The sequence below is a fragment of the Neopelma chrysocephalum genome, unplaced genomic scaffold (assembly GCF_003984885.1).
Source record: "Neopelma chrysocephalum unplaced genomic scaffold, ASM398488v2 Primary Assembly neopelma1_124, whole genome shotgun sequence".
NCBI lineage: Eukaryota > Metazoa > Chordata > Aves > Passeriformes > Pipridae > Neopelma > Neopelma chrysocephalum.
Genome location: NW_020897786.1, coordinates 2085738 through 2108271, shown reverse-complemented (window position 1 = coordinate 2108271; position 22534 = coordinate 2085738). Strand labels below are relative to the sequence as shown.

Below are 22534 nucleotides of genomic sequence, written 5' to 3'. Positions count from 1 at the left end.
TGGACCAGTGTGTCCAGTTGACTGGTGGTGTGGTCTGTTAGCACAAGACAAAGAAACCTCAAAGCATGCCATAAAGCTTTCAGTGATGTGAGCAGGCGAATTCTTCTTGGCTTATTTTGTATTAGAAAATGCTCAAAACCCTATAGAGAAACATTTTACCTGCCTTTTTGGAGATAAGATGCACAGAGCCTTCAAAAGTGATCTTGTGTTCATCTGTATGACTCCCAGCTTAGCCTCCTTAACCATCCCACGTTTGGTGGGAAGGCAGTGGCTGATGTGTGCTCTGTGCTTGCTTTCAGCGCTGGTCAGACTATGTGGAGCGCTATGTCAACTCCGATTCTACCTCCCCTGAGCTCCGGGAGCACCTGGCCCAGAAACCTGTCTTCCTGCCCAGGTGAGTGGCCAGGCTGAGCTGTGAAAGGACCTTTAAAGACCATCTAATTTGAACTCCCTGCCATGGGCAGGGACACCTTCCACTAGGCCAGGTTGCTCCAAGCCCCATCCAGCCTGGCCTTGAGATCCACCAGCTGCATCCAGCCTGCTAGTGCCAGAGAGCGAGCACTAATTCCAAGAGTGTTTCTCTGATTTGCAGGAATCTGAGGCGGATCCGTAAGTGTCAGCGTGGTCGGGAGCAGCAGGAGAAGGAAGGGAAGGAAGGAAACAGTAAGAAGTCCATGGAGAATGTGGAGAGCTTGGACAAGCTGGAGTGTAAATTCAAGCTGAACTCGTACAAGATGGTGTACGTGATCAAATCGGAGGATTACATGTACAGGAGGACCGCGCTGCTGCGAGCTCAGCAGGTAGGAGCCAGCAGGAGAACTGGGGTGGGCTGCTGGGACCCAGGAGAGGGGAAGGAAGCGTTGCCTCTCTGGCTGCTCTGGAGCTGTAAAGATTCAAGATGACAAGAGCTTGTGACTCTGGATTGGTGAAATTCAGGAGGATTCCGTTTGGAGAAAGCTGATCTGGTCATCTGAATGCTTTGACAACTCTCCTTTTCTCGTCCCATGGGAATATTTCCATCAACTTCAGTCGTGTTTAGATTCATAAAACAACTACTTACCATGTTTCTTCCTGATGAGATACAAATAATGGTTTTATTTCATTAGCTTTAAAGTAATTCTGTTAAACTTGCATCCACTTCAGATGAATGTTTTATTGCAGTAGTGACTCTTTGAAACGCTGATAGTGAGGATTTTGATTGAATTCCATCTGTCCCATTCAACTGGCACAAACCTCAAGGAAAAGTTAAGCTCATAAACAGAGAACCTGAACACAGATTCTTGAAGTGTTAAATATATAACGTGCAGCATAGCCCTTCATTACTGGAATACATTGAAGGATCTGTGGAAGTTACATTGTATTTTAGATACAAATCTATTGGATTCAGCAGTTAACACCACAAAGCAGTCAGTCTTTGGGAGAAGAACAAAACAAATAACAAAATCCATAAATTTTAATCCAGAGGTTTAATTATATTGGCTGTTTTCAATTTTGACTGTAGCCATGGCTTTATACCATCTGCCTGGGATTTTATGTTCCTTAGGCAGACACTTTTACTCAAAAACGTGCACAGTTCTTCCTCTCCTGATGTTTCTGTTAAGCCAGAGCTTCTCAAGTCTTTTAGACCTGACCCAAGTCTTAATTTTCCATAGTAGTTGTGTCCCCAGTATGTGTAATGCATGTTGAGCTTGCTCTTTCCTGGGACTGTACCCCTCTGTGGGAACTGGAGACAGACCCCAAGGGCTGGGAAGAGCAGGGCTTGCCTGGTCCTGGATGCTGGAGGAGAAGGGAGACAGCAGCATCTTCTGGGCAATGCAGAAGGGACTCTGAGCTGGGCGTGCAAGTTTCAGACTCCCATGGGATATGTTCTGTATTGCCAGCCTGAAAGCTGCTGTATTAAACAAAGAGCATAAACCTTTTGGTACTTCTGAGGCCGTTTTGCTACTAATTTTCTTGGAGAGGAGAGCTGGGGGACCTTAATCAGAGCTTTCCCTCTGTCGTTAGCCCAGGGTGTTACAAATTCCCTCTGTGTTTGATCCCCTTGGTTGTGTCAACCAGTAGCCAAGCTTTGTGTAATGCTGCAGTTTGGGGGGCCAAAGGTGCCTTTTTCTAACACCTCTCCCTGTTTCTGTAGTCCCACGAAAGAGTGAGCAAGCGGCTGCACCAGCGGTTCCAGGCCTGGGTGGACAAATGGACCAAGGAGCACGTGCCCCGCGAAATGGCAACCGAGACAAACAAGTGGCTCATGGGTGAAGGGTTGGAGGGCTTGGTGCCCTGCACCACCACCTGTGACACAGAGACCCTGCACTTTGTCAGCATCAACAAGTACCGTGTCAAATACAGCACAATATTCAAGACACCCTAAAAGTCCCCCAGGGCGAGGGAAGAGCCCGGGAGATGTGTGTGTGTGTGCGCGCGCATCCAGGGAAGGAGGAAGATGCCTTTCTCCCCTCACTGTGTATCTCCGTAACATGGCCACTTGACTAGTGCGTGGCTGGTACAACCCGTCACCAGCGGGATTCCCTGTGGGGATGTGGATCTCCGCCTAGGACCAGGGGCTTCCGGCCCTTTTTGGGTGAGAAGGACCCTTCTCTGAACTGAGCCATCCCAGAGAAACACAACAAGCTCGTACACACCAGCAGCGTTGAGGCTTTGACTCCCCGGAGGCCCTAAGCGGCGAGGAAGGAGAACTGGATGCTCTCCATCACTGGACCACTTGGATGTGTCCCCAAAATCCCCAGGTGCCTGTCACCACTGGATTCTCCTCCCTTTATGGGCTCTGGCACGGGGCCATGGGGCAGCAGACCCTGGGTTTTCTCGCTCCCTCTTCTCCCTCCCAGGCTGGACTCACCCCGTGCAGATCGGTCTGTCCTTTCTAGTGCCAGTGGAACTGTTTTATTTTTATTTTGGGTTGGTTTGGTTTTTTTTTTTTGTACCTGCTTGTTTACTAGACTCTCCTAGTGCCATGCACCAGCTTTTCACACACATGTACGTACACACACACAGCAGAGAACAACACGATTTTAACATGTTACCCTCCTTTTTTGTAAATAAATGTACAAATTGTCAATTTTTTGGGGGTTTTTGTTTGTTTGTTGGTTGGTTGGTTTGTTTTGCTTTGTTTTGTTTTTTTTTTTTTAATTAAAGAAAGTATGCTCAATGTGCTAGCATAACTGTACTAGCTTCTTGTGTACCATAGTACCAGGTGGCTTGATAATTAGTACTGACAGACAGACAGACCGATGGAGACATTTATTACACTTTTTACCAAAGGGAGTTACCATTGTAGTGCTTTTGTGTGGAAACTTTTTTCTCCTTTTTTTGTAAATAAAAGAAATAATGTCTTTGTTCTTAACTGGAGGAAGACACTCACTCACCCACAGCCCTGTTCCTGGTCTGAAAGGCACTGTGCAATATACAGTTTTTGGGGTGGGGAATGGGAGGGAAGGGAGGTGTACGAATTTTATAAGATTGGCTTCACAATCCAAGAGGAAAAAGCAGAGGGGAGCATGTATGTTTGGGGGTTAAACAACTGAGGTATAAGCAGCCTATGAGAGATATAAATATACAGTATAAAATTTAAAATTTTTTTAATTTTGGGGGCGGTTTTTTGGTGGGTAATTTTTATCCACCTCATCTTCCAGCTCCAAGGATCTTCGCTTTTGGGAAGTGTTGCTGAGCTACTTAGCTGGAGATGATTGTGCTGATACATTTTTCCCTTTCTGTGCTGGAGAAAACATCATGGGAAGTACCAAACCAGTGTTTGACAGAGCTGCTCTGCATGTGTGTGTGTTTGTGTGTGTGCAAGAGCAGAGCGAGGGGCGGGGGGGGTCTCAGTGTGTTTCATTCCTGAAATCCACATATGGGATGTGTATTTTTTTAAGCAGATAAGTGTAATGCTGGCAGATATTTAAAGCACGTGGGAAGATTCTGATTTTAAAAATAAAGAACTTGGCAAAGACTTTGTAAGCCATGACAGCCACAACTGCACTGTCTCCTCAAAGGGGGCAGCTTTCCTTGCACAAATCCATGCTGCCTGTCCTACATACCCGGCATGGCTTCTATCATCCCTGGATGGGGAGCCCCAGGCAGGGCTTTGCTGCTGCTTCAACCTCTCCCATGGATTTACTGTATTTTAAGACAGCAGGTTCATAGATTCATAGAATGGCCTGGGCTAAAAGGGACCTTAAAGATCATCCAGTTCCAGGTTGTTTCCTGGCACTGGAGCTCCCTCCCTTCCACAGGGAGAGGCTGGGGAGCAGGGCCAGAGGGGGACCTGAAGCCAAGGTGAAAGATGTGGCCCCCAAGGGGCCACTACTCATTGGCAGCCAATGCACAGCAGGCAGATCTGGAACAGGAGCCTCCTATGGAGAAAGGGAAAGAGAGGGAAGAGAGCCCCCAGTGGGGAATATTCACACATTTCCAGCAATAAGTCACCTATGTCATTTCTCCTGCTTTGCTGTAACCAGGCAGGGAGGTGCTCTTGCGTGTCCTCTTCCATTCCAAAGGTGTCACGCATGCCCCCCCGCTACTTCCCCCCTTTTTTTATCCTATTGTATGCTCAAGATGATCCGGAGGAGAAAATTTTGGGTGATCTAGACTTTTGACCAGCTTAGAAGTTAACAGCTGCTGCTGCTTTTGGTCTTGTCCCAGGAGCCCGTGCCTGCATGTCACTGAGGCAAGAGGGGCTGGCCAGGTCCCCAGGGCACACCGCGGGGAGACCTCTGCCTCCGGTGTTCCAGCCAGCATCCCGGCTCTGCTCCCAGCCTGTGCTATAGCAGAGGTATGCCTTTTTTTTCCTTTTTCATTTTATTTGATCTTGCTTTTTGTGTTCCGTAACGTGATCCTCGGCCCACGACCCACGTGATCTCTATACCGATGTTTTAAACTTGAGCGTGGCACCGTATTTCCATTAAAGCATCAGGGCTGAGCACCGTGTGCAGATTCTTCCTTCCCTCCTGATGATACAGAGTGGCATTTTTTTTGGGGGGGGCGATTTTGAGGCGCAGCGGGGGCGTGGAGGAGGAGAGGTGGGTGCAGGATTGCTCAGGCCGGGGGACAGCGATGGGGCGGGTTCTGCCTCCTCACACGGGGAGCCCTCGGCGGGCCCGGCCCTCCCCGGGACAGGCCCTCAGCCCCGCGGAGCACCCCTGGGGTGGAGGCGGCCCGGCTGGAACCGGGATTCCGGGCTCCGGGACACCCGAGGCGGCCCGGCTGGAACCGGGGTTCCGGGATCCCGGGATTTCAGGATTGCGGGATTCCGGGCTCCGGGACGGCCGGGCCGCGCCGCGCCTGCGCCGCGCGGGGCGGGCGCTGCCGCAGCCGCCATGGCCGCGCCCCGGCACAGGCGCACGGCGCTGGAGCGCGTCGAGAAGTTCGTCTCCGACACCTACTTCACCGACTGCAACCTGCGGGGCAGGTGGGCGGCGGGGAGGCCTCTCCGCGCCTCCCCCGGGGCGCTGGTGGGCGGCCGGGCCAGCCCGCGTGTGTCCCCTTGGGAGAGCAGGGGAGGGGTGCACCCTGCCCTGGGGGTGCCGGGGCTCGGGGGGCTCGGTGAACACACACCGAGGGAACAAATCGCACACACAAAACACACACCCCGGACAGCCACGGCACAGCCCCCCCCAGCCCTCCCCGCTCCGCCAGCCTCTCTAACGCGGCGCTTCATTACTCTGTGATTTGTGAATCTTGTTGAGGGTGTTGAGTAGCAGCTGGGGGAAACAGGGCGCTCCCTGTCCCGCCCCCGGGCTCGCCCTTGCGGGACTGACCATACTGATACGTCCTGGCTATCTTCGACCTCAGGCTTTTTGGGGATCGCTGTCCACCGGCGTCGCTCTCCTGCTTCCAGACTCCGCGGCGCATCCCTTACGATGAGGCTGTTCTGGGGGAATTCAGGCCGGCTGAAGTGGGAGAGTCCTTCGGGCCCACGTGAGTACAGGATTTCGGTGGTGCTGTGACCCTGGTGGGGTTGGAGCTCATGTCTCACGTGTGCGTGAGTCCTCACGAGTTCTTAATGGTGAAGAAAGGAGATGATGATCCTTTTCCCCCTGAGTGCTCTAAGGTGTCTGAAGCCCTTAGGGAGATTTCATGAGGAAACAGCCCAAGTTGTGTCAGTTTCCCAGGAGAGTAAAGAGCCCAGTTCATGGATCCTTCCTGCTGAGAGCTGTTTGTGATCATGGTTGTGTCCCTAATGCTTAGGTGGGGGATGTTTGCTTTGTCAGGTTTGGGAAATTTTTATGCCAGCGTTGGTCAGACAAGATGCCACTGACTGTTTCTCTGGGGTCACAGAGGGGCATAGATTAAATCAAGTCTGTACGGACAGGTGGCATTGTTGCACAGGTGGCATTCTTGCATTTGAACCCCATCAAACTCGTGGGCTGCCCTCACTCAGCTGTCTCCATCGAGGCTCTGAGGAAGTGTGCTTTCCCTGGGGAGAAAGTCACACTGTGGGCTGAGATTGCTACTTGCTCTCTTCCAGATGGGAGACATGCTGGTTTAAGGTGGAGCTGAGCATCCCCCTGGCATGGGCAGGGCGGGAAGTGCACTTCGTCTGGGAGAGTGATGGGGAGGCCATGGTGTGGCGAGATGCCCAGCCTGTCCAGGTAAGGAGGCATGGATCAGGGGTGTGCCAGGTGCCCTGCTACGACTTTTTACATCCCTGCTGTGCTGTGTGGTGGTGCTTGCAGGGTTTATGTTGCTGCTGGGGCAGCAGCAGCTTCTGTGCTGATTGTTCTTGTGGGAATCATTATCCCACACCATATGGGACCAGACCCCTCCATCCAGCTGGACTTTGGCTGAATGTGCCATCTTCCTGTGCAGGGATTGACTAAGGAAGGTGAGAAGACCAGCTACATCCTGACAAGCAGCCTGAAAGAGTCAGAGCCCCACAGGTGGGTGGTCAGCCAAGCTCCTCACCACTGGGTGAGCTTGGTATTGTTGGAAGACAGGAGGCTGGGGTGAGACATCCTCATCTGTGTCCTGGTGCTTGTGATGTGCTCGCTGATGGTTTCCTTTGGTCCCACAGCCTTACACTGTACGTGGAGCTGGCCTGCAATGGGCTCTTTGGAGCTGGCAAGGGCAGCATGATTGCCCCTCCCGACCCAGACAGGAGGGTCACCCTGAACAAGGCTGAGCTGGTCATCTTCAACAGAGATGTCTACGAACTGCTGGTAGATCTGGAAATACTGCTGGACATGGCCCGGGTATGGGAGCTCCTTCTTTTCCCTTCTCTCACCCTTTCCATAACTTCATTGTATCTCCTCCTTCTGCCATGACCTGAAAGCCTGGAGGAGAAAATGTTTGCTGCTTCTGCTTTAGCACAATTGACTCTATCTAGACTTGATGGTCCTTGTGGGTCCCTTCTAACTCAGCGTATTCTGCAGCAGGGGAAAACTGAACAGAGGGAAGCCATAGGTGTTTTTTCATCCACTTTCTGCTCCAAAACAGGATCTGTTAACCAGAGTCCCCTGGGATGTGCATATGTATAACTTGAATTTAGAAGGCATGTGAGAAAAGGCACGAGATTGTGTTTGTGAAGCAGGGACGTGGTGTTTACCTGGTACCACTGGCTGAGACAGATGTTGAAAGGAGGTACCAGGTTCTCCCTGAGGCAGGTGACATCTGAGCTGGTAGAGTGGCCTGAGTAAAACTGTTATGCCTCCCAACCCCAGCTTCTCGGGGAGGAAAACCAGAGGAGTTTCCAGGCACTGTACACTGCCAACCAGATGGTCAATGTGTGTGATGTTACGGACCCCTCCACCTTCCCTGCTGCCCGTGACCTGGCTGCGGCCGTCTTCAGCCAGAGGAACGGCGAGAGCCAGCACACCATCCATGCCATGGGGCACTGCCACATTGACTCTGGTGAGAGCAGCACACACCCCCTCTTCGCTCACCTGGAGGCCAGGGCATGCTGCCCAAGGGGAGAGCGGGCTGCCCTTGGGCTTCAGGCACTGGATACCATGCCCTGAGGCACACAGCTGGTTTTTTACGGAGGCAGGGGAGTGTGGGGTGCCCTTTGGAGCACTGATGGGGCTGGGGATGAGGGGTGAATTATAGACTGCTGTCTTCCATCTGTTGGGCTTCACCCCTTGATTTACTGTCCCAGGAGGGGTTTCAGAGGGGTTCTAACTCCAGGAGGAGCTTGTGTTGAGTGATAACTATGGTTATTACAGCCTGGCTGTGGCCCTATGAGGAGACCATCCGTAAGTGTGCTCGGAGCTGGGTCACCGTGGTCCGTCTGATGGAGCGCAATCCGGAGCTCACCTTTGCCTGCTCCCAGGTCAGTGATCTCTCTCTGGAGACCTCTCCTCTGCTCATGGCATGTTGCTTCTCCAGCAAAAAGAGATGGGAGGATGACCAGAAGTTTTGCAGAGAGAAGGGACCTGGGTGTGGAGTGGTGGCGGGGAGCTGGGGCTGATGTCTGTTCTCTGGCAGGCGCAGCAGTTTGAGTGGGTACGGAGCTGGTACCCTGGGCTCTATGCACAGATTCTGGAATTCGCAGCCAAGGGGCAGTTCATTCCTGTTGGAGGCACCTGGGTGGAAATGGTGAGTAGCACGGTGAGCCTGGCTTGCCGAACCCTCTCTGTGCCGTCCTTCTGGGACTGGGCCTGGCACTGGAGGGGACAGCAGAGTCTTTGCTGAGCCTGTCTGGTTGGTGATGGTCTCCAAGCCTAGGAACAGCAGCTGAAGTGTCTAACTTAGCAAAAATACAATCCTTCTCCCATATCATTCTCTGAGAAAGGATCTTTGCACTCAGTGAACTGTGTTCCTCCTTTTTCCCTCTGCCGAGCTCTCTTCAGTTCCTCCCTGTGATCTCCAGATCAGGTGGATGGGAATGGGGGCCTTACAAGGCCTCCCCTTCCCCAGTGCCTGGCTTTCCTCACAGATTCCCTGTGCCTTTCCCCCAGGACGGGAACCTGCCCAGTGGGGAGTCCATGGTGCGGCAGTTCCTCCAGGGACAGCAGTTCTTCCAGGAACAGTTTGGCCGACTCTGCACAGAGGTACTTGTTCTTTTCCAGCACACCTTCCTTGCACACCATCTCCTTTCACTTCTTGCTGTGTATGAGGTTTGCCTGACTCATGTGTTTCTCTCTCCCTCTGCTCCTGTTACTTCTCCCAGTTCTGGCTGCCGGACACATTTGGATACTCAGCCCAGCTGCCCCAGCTGATGCGTGGCTGTGGGATTCAGAGGTTCCTCACACAGAAGCTCAGCTGGAACCTTGTGAATACCTTCCCGGTGAGCTGTGCTTCCCTTCTTTCCAGGGGATGGATGTGTGGATGCTGGAGTCTTCTGCAGGGCTGGACCTGTCGGTTCCACAGTCCTTCAGCTCAGCTGACACAGGCTCTGCTTCCAGAAGGCACCAGTTTTTGGTGGTAGCAATATCCTGTCAGATTTAGGGGAGGAAAAGGTCATGGTTAGGGATTCCAGTTGGGCCCCTGGCCTATAAATTCCTTCTGCTTCCAGACAAGGAGCTGTGACTTGTGTGCAGGTCCAACAGACACTAAATCCAGCCTCTCCCTGCTGTACCCTGCCCTTGTGGCATTCCCTGTCCTTGTGCAACTGTCTCCTTACACTGATCCGTCAGCACATTCTGCTGCTTCATGGAGAGAAACTAAAGGCCCAGTTTCAATCCTCAGGGGGCTCTGGAATGTCTGTCCCCTGTGCACCACATTGTCCTTTCACTCCCCTCCAGTATCACACCTTCTTCTGGGAAGGCATTGACGGTTCCAGAGTCCTGACCCATTTCCCTCCTGGTGACTCCTATGGGATGCATGGGCTTGTGGAGGAGGTGAGTGAGACCTGCATGTGAAGTTGCCAGCCCCTTGGAGCCTCCTGGGAGAGGGCAGTGCCTGGGAAGGGAGCAGGATAGCTGGCAGCATTGTTGGACAAAGGCCGTTTGGGTGCCTGGCAGTTGATTGCCTGCTTCCAAAATGTGCCTGTGCCTGATTTTGGCAGTTTGGGCCGGGGAGGAGGGGCAGGACTGGGCTTTGCACCCTAAAGGCTGACCTGGCTTTCTTGTGGGAGCTGGGGATGGGTGCCAGGGGATTGCAGCTGCCCAAAAATCCCTCCAGGTGCTGAAGACAGTGAAGAACAACAAGGACAAAGGATGCGTGAACCACAGCGCATTCCTCTTCGGCTTTGGAGATGGAGGAGGGGGCCCCACACAGAAGATGCTGGATAGGATGAAGAGAATGAGTGACACAGATGGGCTGCCAAGGTGAGAGGAAAGCTCTTCTCTCCTGGCAGGAGCACTGGCTTTGAGCCAGGCCTGGCCTTCAGCAGTGCCAAAAGAAAGGGAGCAGGGCAGAGAGACAGGCAAGCAGAGGGCTGGGAAGGATTTTTGTGGGTCTCTGTATCATCAAGAGCTGTAAGAACAGTTACACAGGGCAGGCATGGACTGCTTATGAGCCCTCAGTAGAGTCATGGGTTGAGTGCCCAGCACAGGAGCTGTGCCTGGCAGTCAGTCCCTGTCTGGAGAATGTCCACAGGAGAGGTTCAGGGGTCCCAGGAGAGCAGGAGGGGGGTAGGAGAAGGGTGAGGGGAATACTGTGTATAGTTGTATTGAAGTTTCTGAGGCCTTGGTTCCAGGAGCGTCAACTTTCCAGATGGGATGCAACATTAGCCATGTCCCAGGCTTCTCCCTGGCTCATCACTGTACCTGTGTCTCTCCCACAGGGTGCAGATCTCAACTCCTGACCAGCTCTTTTCTGTCCTGGAGAAGGAGTCATCGCAGCTGTGCACCTGGGTGGGAGAGCTCTTCCTTGAGCTGCACAATGGCACATACACCACCCAGGCCCAGGTGAGGCTCCCCACGCCCAGGCCGTGCAAATTCATGACACCTACAAGTAACCAACCTTCCTGCACTGGAGCTGGGTTTCTGCTGCTCATGTGAGACATCTGCTCCCAGCTACCCCTTTCCTGAGGGTCTTCCTTCTGTCCTTAATTGATACCAGATAAAGAAGGGGAATCGAGAGTGTGAGAGGATACTCCATGACGTCGAAGTGCTCAGCACCTTGGCTGTGGCACAGGACAGTGTGTTCCAGTACCCTGCCAGCCAGCTGCAGCGGCTCTGGAGGTGAGGGAGTACAGGGGCATTGCTGGTACTGGGAGAGGGTTCAGTAGTGCAGCACTGTGTGTAGCACTGTCTGTAACCCCTTCCATGAACTGATCAGGGATCCACCTGGAAAGCGTTCGGTGGTTTGCTTGATTCTCCCTTGGAAGATAACTTCAAACCCTCACTACTCTGCTGTCTGAAAGCTTCATTTCCGACTTAAGCTTGTTCCTCCCCCAGTTTTGACTTGTCTAAACTTGTGCAACAACATATCTGGTAGCCTTGGGGGATAAAAAGTAATAGCTCGTACTCCCCATGGTTGTGCTTTACTGAGATGACAGTTGACAAGCCCTAACATAAAGGGATTTAAAGGATGCTATGGAAAAAATCCTTTTCTCTGAAGTGTTGGCTAATGGGAGTAAAAGGAACAGTTATTAAGTTTGTCTGGCTTGCAAACAGGGCTCTTGTTTGAGAGAAGAACTTTCTGGTTTGTTCTAAGCCAGAACAAATACGGTGCTCTCGCATCCTCTCCTGGGTTCTGCTCTCTTTTAGGTTATTGCTACTCAACCAGTTCCATGATGTCCTGCCAGGCAGCTGTATCCAGCTCGTGGTTGAGGATGCCCTGCAGTACTACACAGGTGAGCAGAAGTTTGGCTAGGAGGGCACTTACTTGCCAGAGCACACTGGGTCCTGCCTGGTGGAGCTGCAGTGGTTTCAATCTTGGACTACCAGGGCGAGCCTGTGCAGATATGTGTCTGAAACGTTAAATTAGCAGGGGAGCCAAGGGACTGAAAACCATCCCAATTTATTGACTTCTCTGCTTGCTGTTGGCATGCCAGGGTAGACCTCCACAAAGATTTGCTCCTGCCTGCTCATGGGTGCTTGCAGGGGCTTAGTTAACCAGAATTTTCCAGTTGAGCTGGCATAGCTCGCTGTAATCTTGTAATAACAAAGTTAAGAATAATTATACACTTGAATTACTCACTAATAGATAATAATAATTAATGATAATTAGTAATTGTAGCTTGGCAGGCGATAAAGTGTGTGTACATTGCACGGGAGCGCCAGAAGCTCTCTCAGATCCAACTTAGGCCCTTTTGTTGTACAGAGATCCGCAGGATTGGTGCTCAGCTGCAGGAGGAGGCTGTGCAGTCCCTGTGCAGGGATCTGCTGCAGCCCAAGGCAGGGAGCACCGAAAGCACCCTTGTGTTGAACACTTTGCCCTGGGAACGCACCGAGGTGATCTCCAGGCCTGGGCCAGATGGAACAGAGGCTTTGGGTATGTCTGACCTGGGATAACTCTTGTATCAGAATTTCTTACAGGGGCAGAGTCAGCTAACAAGGGAATACTCTGCCTCTCCCTGCCCTGGGGAGGGCTTTACTGGCTGTTCAAACTCTTCCTTGGGCAACTTGAAATGGAATAAAGCCCCTTGAAGTATGGAGGAAGAAGAGGAGGGTATGAGAGGATGTGAGAGCACGAGGGCAGCACAGTGTGACTTAGGTTTCAGTCTGGGGCTGATGTTGGAATAGAACCTCTTTGCTTTCCAGCTCTCGTGACAGTCCCCAGCATGGGCTATGCTCTAGTGAGGGAGCCATTGCTGCCCTCTCAGCCTGTGTCAGTGAGGAAGCAGGTAAGCACAAGGCTCTTTGCTTCAGATCCATGTTCCCTGTGTCAAAGGTTGATTGGGGAGAAATCTAAGGAATCCAGCATCCAGCAAATCCACATAGTAAATTTGCAACTGAGGCACTCAGTTCCTGCAGTTGTGGGTCTGTGACACCTGTTTCTGGCCTTTTCCCAAGGAGGATGGCTCCGTTACCATGGAGAATGGGCTGATTGCTGTCTGCCTGGACACGATGGGGCACCTGACCTCACTTCAGCTGCTGGACTCCGAGAGGTCTGTGTCACCCAGCCACTGGCCCCAGGCTCCTCAAACCTCTCCCAGGATGACTTCTCACTCTTGTCCACTGCCAGCCCTTCTGATGCTGCTGTTTCTCTGTTCCTCTTTCTTTCAGAGAGTCAGTCCCAGAGGGCTGCTATGCGAACCAGTTTGCACTCTTTGATGATGTTCCCCTCTACTGGGATGCCTGGGATGTGATGGATTATCACTTGGAAACCAGGTAGAGGAGCAGTGCAGGCAGCACTTGGATTTTGGCTTTGCCCTAGGATTCTTGCCTCCCTGTCAGTCCTAGCTGTAAGAGAGCATTCACTCTGGAGAAGTGAGTGCCTCCTATGTGGGAGGCTGGACTGAGATTTGGGAACCTGGATCTACTAGGCTGAGACTATCTCTGCCTTCATTCCTTTGTCTAGGAAGCCAGTGACCACGCTGCTGAAGCCTCTGGAAATCACCCTGGCTGGGGGCCTGCGGGGAAGTGTGAGGTTCTCCCTGCAGGTCGGGAAAAGCAGCACCTTAACCCAGGAGATCATCCTGGATGCCACGTGCCCATACCTCCGCTTCCTGACCCAGGTTTGGCCCGTGGCTGCTGCATGATACCAACATCCTGTGTGGCAGGAATTACATTCCCCCTCCTGTTTTCTCCCCTGGAACCCCCCCCCCCACTGCCTGTCCTCCTCTGCCTTAAGGGAAGGCAGCCTGAGGGTGGGGGGAGATCCTGAGGGACAAGAAGAATTCATCCTGGTGTTGAGACTCTGGTGTGGTTTTATTATAGCTTATGTTGGCTGCACTTGCACACCAGGGAAGGAAAAGTGCGGCTTTTGCCTGTCAGACCCCACGGTGATGCCCTTCTGCTCCCACATTTAGGTTGAGTGGAAGGAGGCTCACAAGTTCCTGAAGGTGGAGTTCCCTGTGCAGGTTCGGAGCACAAACGCCACCTACGAGATCCAGTTTGGACACGTGCAGCGGCCAACACACTGGAACACATCCTGGGACTGGGCTCGGTTCGAGGTGAGAGGGAAGGTGGTCTGGTCCCAGCACCGAGCTGCTCCTGCTCCTGGCAGTGGCTCTCTGTAGTGAGCCCATCCCTTGGTACCTGCTGCAGGTGTGGGCTCACAAGTGGATGGATCTCTCTGAGCACGGCTTTGGGGTGGCTCTGCTGAACGACTGCAAATATGGGGCATCAGCCCACAGGAACGTCCTCAGCCTCTCTCTGTGAGTTACAGATGGATGAGGGGGGGGCTGCTGCAGGTACTTTGTCTTGTGAGGTGTCTCTTGGAAGTCAAGGCAACACCTGGTCCTAAATGACCTTAGTTAATAAATAGTCTGATGGGTGTCTGTTGTCTGAGAATTTGGCTGACTTACATTATAACTAATTCCTGTGAGCTGTGCTCGTAGATAATTCAGGGGAGATTAGATTTTTCTGTTGCTGGCCAAAACATACCCCAGGAGAGAAGGCTTAACGAGAGGGAAGGAACAGCAGTGTTAATGTTACAGGTGCATACGAAGCTAAAAGAAACTGCATATTTCAGTTTGACTCTGTCAGCCACAATTTTCACAGGAAGACACCCAAGTTTTTTAGCTTCTGGGACTGTCCAGGGTCTGTTTGCTGTTGCATGTCTGCTTCCACCCCTGGGCCCAGCCTCAAGGTAGTGAGGAGAGCAGTTGTCTTGTCACAGTGCTCCTCTGGCTCTACTCTGTGTGGCAGTGGGTGCTGCCAAGATACCAGTCTCACTAACATCTTGTTGCCTTAGGCTGAGAGCACCCAAGTCCCCTGATTCCACAGCAGACATTGGGCAGCACCAGTTCACCTACGCTGTGATGCCTCACCGGGGTGAGTGACAGGCCCCATAGGAACATGCAGGGTGGGGGATGTGCCAGTGAGCCTCGGGGTGAGTGTGTCTCTGACTGTGCACGTGCCGAGGCTGGATAGAGGTTCTTGTGATGCAGGTTCCTTCCAGGAGGCTGGTGTGATTCAGCGTGCCTACAACTTGAATTTCCCCCTCCACGCGGTCCCGGCCAGCTCTGCCCAGTGCCCAGCCTGGAGTGCCTTTTCTGTCAGCTCACCTGCCGTCGTGCTGGAGACTGTCAAGCAGGCAGGTGCCGGGGCAGAGGTGGGGAGGGCAGAGGGGGTTAAGGTGCTGTTGTTGAGCATGGCTTGCTCTTTCCTCCACACTGAGTGGTGGTTAGGCTCAGCTGAGCAGAACAACTTGGGTTGGAGAGGCTGTGCCTGTCTCATTTGTCTGAACTCCCACCTGCACTGTCCCCCAAAGGCTGAGGGCAGACCTGAAGCTGTGGTGGTTCGGCTCTACGAGGCGTATGGCAGCACGGTTACTGCCTGGCTCCAGACCTCCCTCCCCGTTAAGGAGGCGATGCTGTAAGTCCGTGGTCCGTGCCAAAGGGCTGGGTGTGCATGGGGATGGAGATCAGTGCCTTCAGCCTCGTGTGCTTTCCTCCTCAGCTGCGACCTCCTGGAGCGACCAGCACAGGGCCGCCTGCCAATGGGGCAGCAGGGCTTGAGGCTCTCCTTCACACCCTTCTGCGTGCTCTCTGTCCTCCTGGTCTTGAGCCTGTGACACCATCCACTGCTCTGGCTGATGCTGCAGCAACCTGGACCAACACTGTGAGCTCAAATCACAGCCTGAGCCTTCCTCGATCCCAAGAGCTGTACAAGACAGCAGTTCCAGAGCAGGGCAGTCTCCCCGTGTCCCACACCCAGCCATTGGAGAGCAGTGCTTGAGAACAATCATGTTCCTCAGGGAAGGAGGACAGTTGCCCACTGCCCAACCAGGGTAGGTGGGCTTGAGTGCTGAGCTTGCCAAAGTGTGGATAAGGGTGTGGACAGGATGGTGGCCCTGTATGGGCTCTGTTCCAGCCCCGGGGCCCTGGGGAGCAGCAGCTTCCACAGTGTTTCCTGTGTCTCAGCCTTCATCTTGTCCAGCAGTGACTATAAAAATCACACTCTACTCCTTCCCCCCTTCCTCCGCCTGCCCCTTGCACTGCCCTTGCAGATGGAGAACACAAATAAATAAGAGAATTACATCAAGCTCGAGCCTGTTTTCTTAACTTATTCCAGGTAACTGCACTGACCTGCCTCCTCCCAGGTGCTTTGTTGTAGCTGCTGCTCCCTTAGTGTCCTCCTCAGCAGGATCTCCTGGAACTGGGGAGGCAGAGCTTATCTTTACTTCAGGGGAGGTGAGGTGGAGGGGAAGCCTGCTACAGCCTCTTGGGGAAGAGGCTGGGCTCAGAGGGGTTATCCTTAGCATGAAAAGGCATGCACTGTGATTTCTACACAAAATATTTTATTATTTAGTCAGCTAAAAACAGTGATTGGAGCAGCAGCCAGAAAGGGAAGAGAGAACCCAGTTTTAGGCAGAGGGAAGAGTCAGAGTCCAGCACAAAGTAAGGTCTTGGCTCTTCTCCCCCTCAAATGCCTCTGGACAGCAGGAGAATACCCTGCCACCAAGCCCAGCTTCTCCCTCACGCACTGGCAGGATGCAACAGTTGCAAGCAGCTGTGAGCACAGGTACTGAGAAGCCTCAATTTCCCCCATCTCTAATGCACTTTCCTGGCCAAGCCCTCCCTGAGCTCCTCCTGGGCCATTAAATGCCCCTCAGGAGGTGGGCAGTGGGCAGCACTCACACGACAGGGACTGCACCTGAAAAACAGAGAGGGAAATGAGGAGTCAGAGGCTGAAGGAGTGTCTGGCTCTCCTCCACTGGCTCCTCTCCTGCCATCTGGCACCCCTCAGTCCCTTTGATACAACTGAGCACTCCCACAGCCCCCCCTGTGCACGTGAAAGCCGCAGGGGCTGCCAGCCTCACCTCTGCCCCTGCGTGCAGATATCCGGGGACTTCTTCTGGTGTTGAGAAGCACCTCCAGCTCAGGCAAGGCTGGAGCAGGGGTCCCTCTCCTCCTCCGGCGAGCACGTCCCTTCCTCGGCCCATCAGCCTCTTTCTCCTCCTTCTCATCTGACTTTTGGGGGGTTGCTGCAGCCCTGGGGTGCCTTTTCAAGGCGCGTGAGGTGACCTGGGTGGACATCAGAGCTGCAGCTCAGCAGCAGAAGCGTGCTTGGAGCACCACAGAGGATGAAAAGCTCCACATGGGATCACCACCATGAATTCAGGAGCAGCCTGAGCAAGGTTAAGGGGAACAGGACAGCCAGACACAACCACAAAGCTGCTTACCTTAGGGGTCAGTGCCTCAGGGTCTGCCTTCAGCTGAGTGCGCTTTTTGCGGGGCATCTTCTGGTGCTTCTGCCCTGCATGAGAGGACATGCCCAGGTCAGGGGGAGTGAGGGACACGCTTGCAGGGATGCTGTCCTGGGTGATGTGAGCTGAGCACTGAGGAACTGCAGGATGAAAAACCATCCTGCCAGCGCAACAGCTGTGCCCAAGCAGGTTGGGATGCTGGTAGGAAGCCCTGGGGAAAATGGGCTCTGTCCCCTGGTGCCAACGGCTGTCACAGGCCTGTCAGCACCCCAGGGAGAGGGGCTTTGCTCCTGCCTGTGCCCTTGTGCTACACAGAAAAGACAGGGCTGCCCAGTGTCCAGCCCTCCCAGAGCAAGAGTGGGTCCCACGGGCGGGAGAGAGGACACTCACCTGTGGGAGCCATGGGACCAGGCTCTCCCTGCAAGGAAGGGACAGAGCATTGACTGGGGTGCAGTCATTCTGCAGGCAGCAGCAGCAGAATCCCTGCCCCTTCTCCCTCTCGCAGTGATAGGGAAAGAGCCACATTTCTCTGGGAAGCCAGGAGAGTCAGGCTTGCTCTGCCTGCCCTGTGCACTGGGGACTCTCCTGTGAGTCCTGTTCCTGCAAGGCCACAGACACAGGGCACAGGAGGGAAAAACAGGGCTCCAGACCTCATTCCATCCATCTGCTCCAGACTGCCCACCATCCCTTGGCCAGCTGGTCACCACACAGAGGGTCCTTGTCACCTCCACGCCCAGCAGCTTGGTGGAGAGGGAGATCTCCAGCCACACAGCGTCATATATGGGAGTCTCAGCAAGCAGAAAATGGGCTGGAGGGGTGGTTTGGGCGCCCCCAGCCCCAGAGAGTGACCCCAGGCACCTACATGGAACCACATGGTCCTGCCGTTGTGGTCACGCAGGGAGCTCATGCCAGGCACCAAGTAACACTGCAGCCAGTTCTTGAAGGTGGCATAGTTATCTGAGTGCTCAGGGTCCAAAAACTGCTTCTCTGGGAAGGAAGAGAGGAAAAGGACAGAATTAGAGCAGAAGCCATGATCATGGTGTCGGGATGCCCTCCCAAACCTCCTGATGCCGGGAATGCAAAGCCCCAGCCTCCCCCAGCTGTCCCTGTTCCCCAGCATCCTGTCCTGTCTCCTCACCCGCCGTGATGACCTCCATGGGCACGGTGTGGCACAGCTCCAGGAGATCCGCGTTCTTCTGCATCAGCTTCACCTTCTTGCTCAGTGTCAGGGAAGGATCCTGCAAGGGTGGAGAAGGGGAGGAAAGTCACCTGCCAGCTACTTCTGCCTCCTCAGGGTCTCTCCTCCCCAACAGCACCCAAATTCTTTGTCTTTTGCCCTCCTGAGGATGAGTTGCCACACTCTCCACACATGCCAGCCCTGAGCTCACCCCAGTGTGGCCTTCCAGCTTAGCTACAAAGACATGAAAGAGGGCTAACACACACCAACATCAGCAGTTTTAAAAACACTTCTCAGGTCATGTAGTTTGATTTCAGGCTTCTTTAAAATAGCCACTTCAAAAGGCCACAAGAACAGCCTTGGGCTTTACTACAGCCTTCTTGGAGATTTTAAGCTTGCAAGGTGTTTGTTTCCCTCATCTCTTCCTCTTCACCCACCCCAAAAATATTCATGGACTTCTTGAAGGTAGAAGCCGGGCACAGCTCGTCCTGCAGGGCCACAGGCAACCAAACTCCTAGTACGACATCTGGCACTTCCTGACCCTATGAAAGCACCTGGTATTCCTCACCTTCTTCCTCCTCTCCTGTTTCTGATCCTTCAGGGCCTCCAGCACAGTCCGAGCCTTTTCAAAGGGAGGGATCTTCAACCTGAAAGAGTTATACACAAGCCTGAACCCTTGGTTCTGGCACTGTCTGCATCTACCAGGGTGAGGAGGCACAGATAGCTTAACCAAAGAGCCATCGAGCTCCAGCAAACTCTTGGAGACCAAACCTCCATGGCAGGCCAGCGGATGCTCAACCCACTTTACCTGTACAGGATCTCAGCACGCAGGTAATTCCCAATTCCATTGAAATACTTCTGGTTTAAGAGGGCTTCACAGATGGGCTTGTCAAAAGCCTTGTCATCCAGGTTATTCAGCACGTTCTCCCTGCAACAGAGCACGGGGCAACAAGAAGAGTCACCTGGGCATGTCCGTGCAGGAAAAGCAGCCAAACCCAACCAGGGGGCATTCCACCAGGGCGCTCACCTGAAAGCCTGGTACTCGGAGACGACGCAGGGCCCGCGGTCCTGCTGCCAGGCGTCCCCCAGGCGCCAGGACCCGAACCGGCGGGGGTCCACGAAGCACAGGGCGCGGGGGGGGCTCTCGCGGGTCAGGAAGCGGAGGTGGGCATGGCGGGGCAGCTCGGCGGCCGGGCACAGCCGGAACGACCCCGACATGCCGAAACGAAACACGAGGTCCTGCGGCGGCGGGGCGGCGGCGGCGGCAGGGTCCAGCGCGCTCAGCGTCAGCCGCAGCTCCTTGCCCCGGGCGAGGGCCGAGATGCGGTAGGCCTCGCTGCGGAACGGCACCTCGGGGCCGCGGCCCACTGCCGAGCGCTCCACGCCGCCCGCGAACACCAGCCCGCCGCACACGCCGTTGATGAAGCAGCCGGCGAGGTGCAGCTCCGGGCACTCGGGCATCGCCGCCGCCGCACCGCGGAGCCGCCACCGCGCTGCCGCCGGCACATCCGACTGAGCCCGCCCGCCCCCATTGGCTGCGCGGCGGGCGGTGCGTGCTCCCATTGGCTGCGCGGCGGGCGGTGCGCGCTCCCATTGGCTGCGCGGTGATGCCGGAGCTTGTAGTCCTGCCGGGCGGCCCCGCCGCGGGGAGACACAGAACGACACGGCTCGGCTTTGTCACTGGGACTTTATTGAAGCTACCCCCAGGGTCCCCAGAAGCCAGGAGAGCAGGGAAAAATCCCCCTTCCCAGCCAGAAGCACCAGATCCGACCCAGCAACTCGGTGTCCGTGACTCCCACCATGGGAGGCTGGCTCCTCAGAGAAGGGTGTTCATCAGGGTCTGGGCTTGCTTCAGCTCTGCAGGGAGAGGATGGAGCTGTGAGGGAGCCGCTACATCCCCAGCAGCATCCCTCCCAGCATCCCCCATGGCCCTGGAGGTCCTTGATGCTACCCATCCTCCAGCCTCACCTGCCAGCAGCACCCGGAACTTGTCAGCCGAGACGGTCATGGAGACAGCCGTCGTTCTCCCACACTCCCTGTTCTGCACGTTGAATGTCAAATGCACCAGGGGCTCGTTGACCTCCTGCAGCTCGCTGGAGCTGAGGGTGTAATCCACCCGCCAGCGCACCAAGCCCAGCTGGCTCACTGGGGTGGGTAGTGGGGGTGGTGTCAGCACCCTGGCTCACTCCAGCAGGGTGACTGCCACCAACACCCAAAACCCTGTTAAGACCCAACATCCCACTCACATCGCAGGCTACAGGCCCTGAGGCTGTCCTGGAGGGAGCTCTGCTTCTCCTCATAGGAACGACACAACCCGCTGGCATGCTCTGCTCGTGAGGAGAGACAAGACGAGAACCCCCCTGCTCACACCAGCCCTGCAATTACCAAACTCCACCAAAGCACCTGAGGAGCCCCAGGGGATGGATGGTGCAGCAGGGAGGTGATGGAGGACAGCACGGTGTCCAGCCTGCCCTGCATCTGAGTGTGAAGAAGGCAGCGCTGGGAACTGCGTTGGGCACATCCCACCAGGTCTGGCCCGTGGTGCCACCCTGAGGGTCCCCCCTACCTTTGGGCAGCCCCAGCTGCTGCAGCTCACTTGACAGGGACTCGCTGTCTACATTGTGCTTGGCTGCACTGGAGAGAATGAAGCCGAGGACAGCGATGGTCGCCTTCACGTCCCCTGACTCTGCGGATGGGATGGAGGGTGAGCTCTGCCACCTTGGGAAGGTAACTCCAGCCGAATCGCTGCCCAGCCCCAGAGTGGGGCTCCATGGGGTGATCCCAGTAAGGACAGCAGTGCTCACCTAACTTTGCATCTGAGGTCAGCTTCAGGATCTTCTCATACTGCAGGAGAGCAGAGCATCACAGTAAACACCAGGTAACACACTCACTACCAACATTAATACTAATAATTCTTACCTTAATATTAATACTAATAACATTTAATATACATAGTATTGCTACTAGCAGTGGCTGGTAGCATTCTTACTGCAGAGGCTGCATGAAGAGTATGAAATTAATTAATATTGCTGATTATGCCACTGTAGTGTTGAAACACTTGGCCTCCACCGCGGTAGCCCCGCACTCACCTCCATGGGCTCCCCCAGGAGGTCCCGCAGCACCTGGGCGCAGATCAGCTTCAGCTTCACCGAGGACTGCGGGAAACAAGGAGGGTGAGCAGCGGGCCCGGGGCGGGGAGGGGGCGGGCAGGGGAACGCGGGGGGCGCGGGCACTTAACGATTTTCGCCAGGGTGCTGATCTCGGCCAGCACCCAGTCGGGGCAGTCCAGGTCCCCGCAGAAGCGGAACCGCTGCGGGGGGAGAGGCGGTCAGAGCCCGCCGCGGGGCCTCCGCGCCCTCCCCCCTGCCCGCCGACCCCCCCCCCCACCATGTCGCCGCCGTTCCGCGGTCCCCGGTGCCGCCGCAGATCCCGCCTTCCCGACCCGGAACCGCTCCCGGGCCGGAGAGCGCTCCGCCCTTCCCCGCCCCTGCCCCGGCTGCCCGCGGGGGGATCCGCCAGTGGCTCCGCGGGGGCCTTGGGGCGGGGACCCCGAGAGCGCGGCGAGACCCCGGGGCGGGGCAGAGGGCGGAGTTCCCGGGAACGGGACCCGAGGCGACGGTGGGACCCGCGGGAGGGGCCCCTTTGGCACGCCCCGACCGCGGGAGCGCCTCCCGCTCCCCACGGCCGCAGCCCCGCTTAGCGGTGGGGTTCGGTTTTGGATCCTGACTCCGTGAGACTGAAGGTTGTGGTGGTTCGTAGAGCTGAGAAGGAAAGTACAGATACCAGGGCTGCGGTGCAGTTCAATGGGTGCAGTTGAAGGTGGAGCCAGCAACATCTTTCTCATGTGACGCTTTTCTGAGAGTTATTTTTGCCAGATGTTTTCGGTTTTGTTGCTGGATTCTGCAAAAGTGAAAAAATGTATTAGCACATATAATTGGGAAGGAGTGCGTGTTGCCACTTGAGCGTGGTGCAAATAAGAGTTTGCACATGAACGAGGAAGGTAATTTTTCTTTACGAGAAGTGGATGGACCTTTCAGACTCCGCGAAAAATGCACAATGCTACATATAGCGGAGATGGAAGTTGCAGTGCACCGTGGTTGCGTGTGCAGTTTTCAGGCTGCAAGGAAAACTAAGTGCCACTTGATTGTTGTGCGAGCACAAGCCTGCAAATGGAAGGGACGGTCAGCGAAGTCTTTCTGATTG

At 54.8% G+C, this 22534-nt stretch overlaps 4 protein-coding genes across 7 annotated transcripts in view; 2 read left to right on the top strand and 2 right to left on the bottom strand.

Annotated features, from left to right (window-relative positions):
• Positions 1-3355, top strand: part of SIN3A (SIN3 transcription regulator family member A) — a 37139-nt gene extending 33784 nt beyond the window's left edge. For both annotated transcript variants that reach the window (XM_027698048.1, XM_027698047.1), the window contains exons 19-21: positions 300-394; positions 593-800; positions 2135-3355. In XM_027698048.1, the coding sequence (XP_027553849.1) occupies positions 300-394; positions 593-800; positions 2135-2365 (534 nt within the window). In that variant the 3' untranslated portion in view covers positions 2366-3355. The remainder of the gene's footprint in view (positions 1-299; positions 395-592; positions 801-2134) is intronic.
• A 1938-nt stretch (positions 3356-5293) lies between these two features.
• On the top strand, positions 5294-15978 carry MAN2C1 (mannosidase alpha class 2C member 1). 2 transcript variants are annotated; one of them, XM_027698085.1, is made up of 26 exons: positions 5294-5419; positions 5803-5928; positions 6479-6602; positions 6820-6890; positions 7025-7202; positions 7671-7860; positions 8172-8278; positions 8434-8544; positions 8907-8999; positions 9119-9235; positions 9693-9788; positions 10072-10217; positions 10676-10799; positions 10954-11075; positions 11604-11689; positions 12160-12330; positions 12600-12682; positions 12852-12946; positions 13065-13169; positions 13360-13516; positions 13811-13954; positions 14049-14158; positions 14698-14777; positions 14894-15039; positions 15217-15320; positions 15405-15978. In XM_027698085.1, exons 1-26 carry the CDS (start codon positions 5328-5330, stop codon positions 15517-15519), a joined length of 3093 nt encoding a protein of 1030 aa, XP_027553886.1. In that variant the 5' UTR covers positions 5294-5327; the 3' UTR covers positions 15520-15978. The 2 variants fall into 2 exon arrangements, with proteins under 2 accessions (XP_027553886.1, XP_027553887.1); XM_027698086.1 differs by lacking the exon at positions 15405-15978 and having other exon boundaries at positions 14894-15043.
• Positions 15979-16228: 250 nt separating this feature from the next.
• Positions 16229-19792, bottom strand: NEIL1 (nei like DNA glycosylase 1). Its single transcript, XM_027698026.1, has 9 exons — positions 19359-19792; positions 19140-19259; positions 18900-18978; positions 18293-18392; positions 18017-18141; positions 17545-17572; positions 17131-17204; positions 16768-16972; positions 16229-16601 (listed from the first exon to the last, which is right to left on the bottom strand). The coding sequence occupies exons 1-9, from the start codon at positions 19790-19792 to the stop codon at positions 16582-16584; spliced, it is 1185 nt and encodes a 394-aa protein (XP_027553827.1). The 3' UTR covers positions 16229-16581.
• Positions 19793-19992: 200 nt separating this feature from the next.
• On the bottom strand, positions 19993-21826 carry COMMD4 (COMM domain containing 4). Of its 2 annotated transcripts, XM_027698024.1 has the most exons (8): positions 21719-21826; positions 21570-21641; positions 21421-21486; positions 21136-21175; positions 20898-21017; positions 20578-20658; positions 20300-20476; positions 19993-20188 (listed from the first exon to the last, which is right to left on the bottom strand). In XM_027698024.1, exons 1-8 carry the CDS (start codon positions 21719-21721, stop codon positions 20148-20150), a joined length of 600 nt encoding a protein of 199 aa, XP_027553825.1. In that variant the 5' UTR covers positions 21722-21826; the 3' UTR covers positions 19993-20147. The 2 variants fall into 2 exon arrangements, with proteins under 2 accessions (XP_027553825.1, XP_027553826.1); XM_027698025.1 differs by lacking the exon at positions 21570-21641.
• Between the last annotated feature and the right edge of the window lie 708 nt (positions 21827-22534).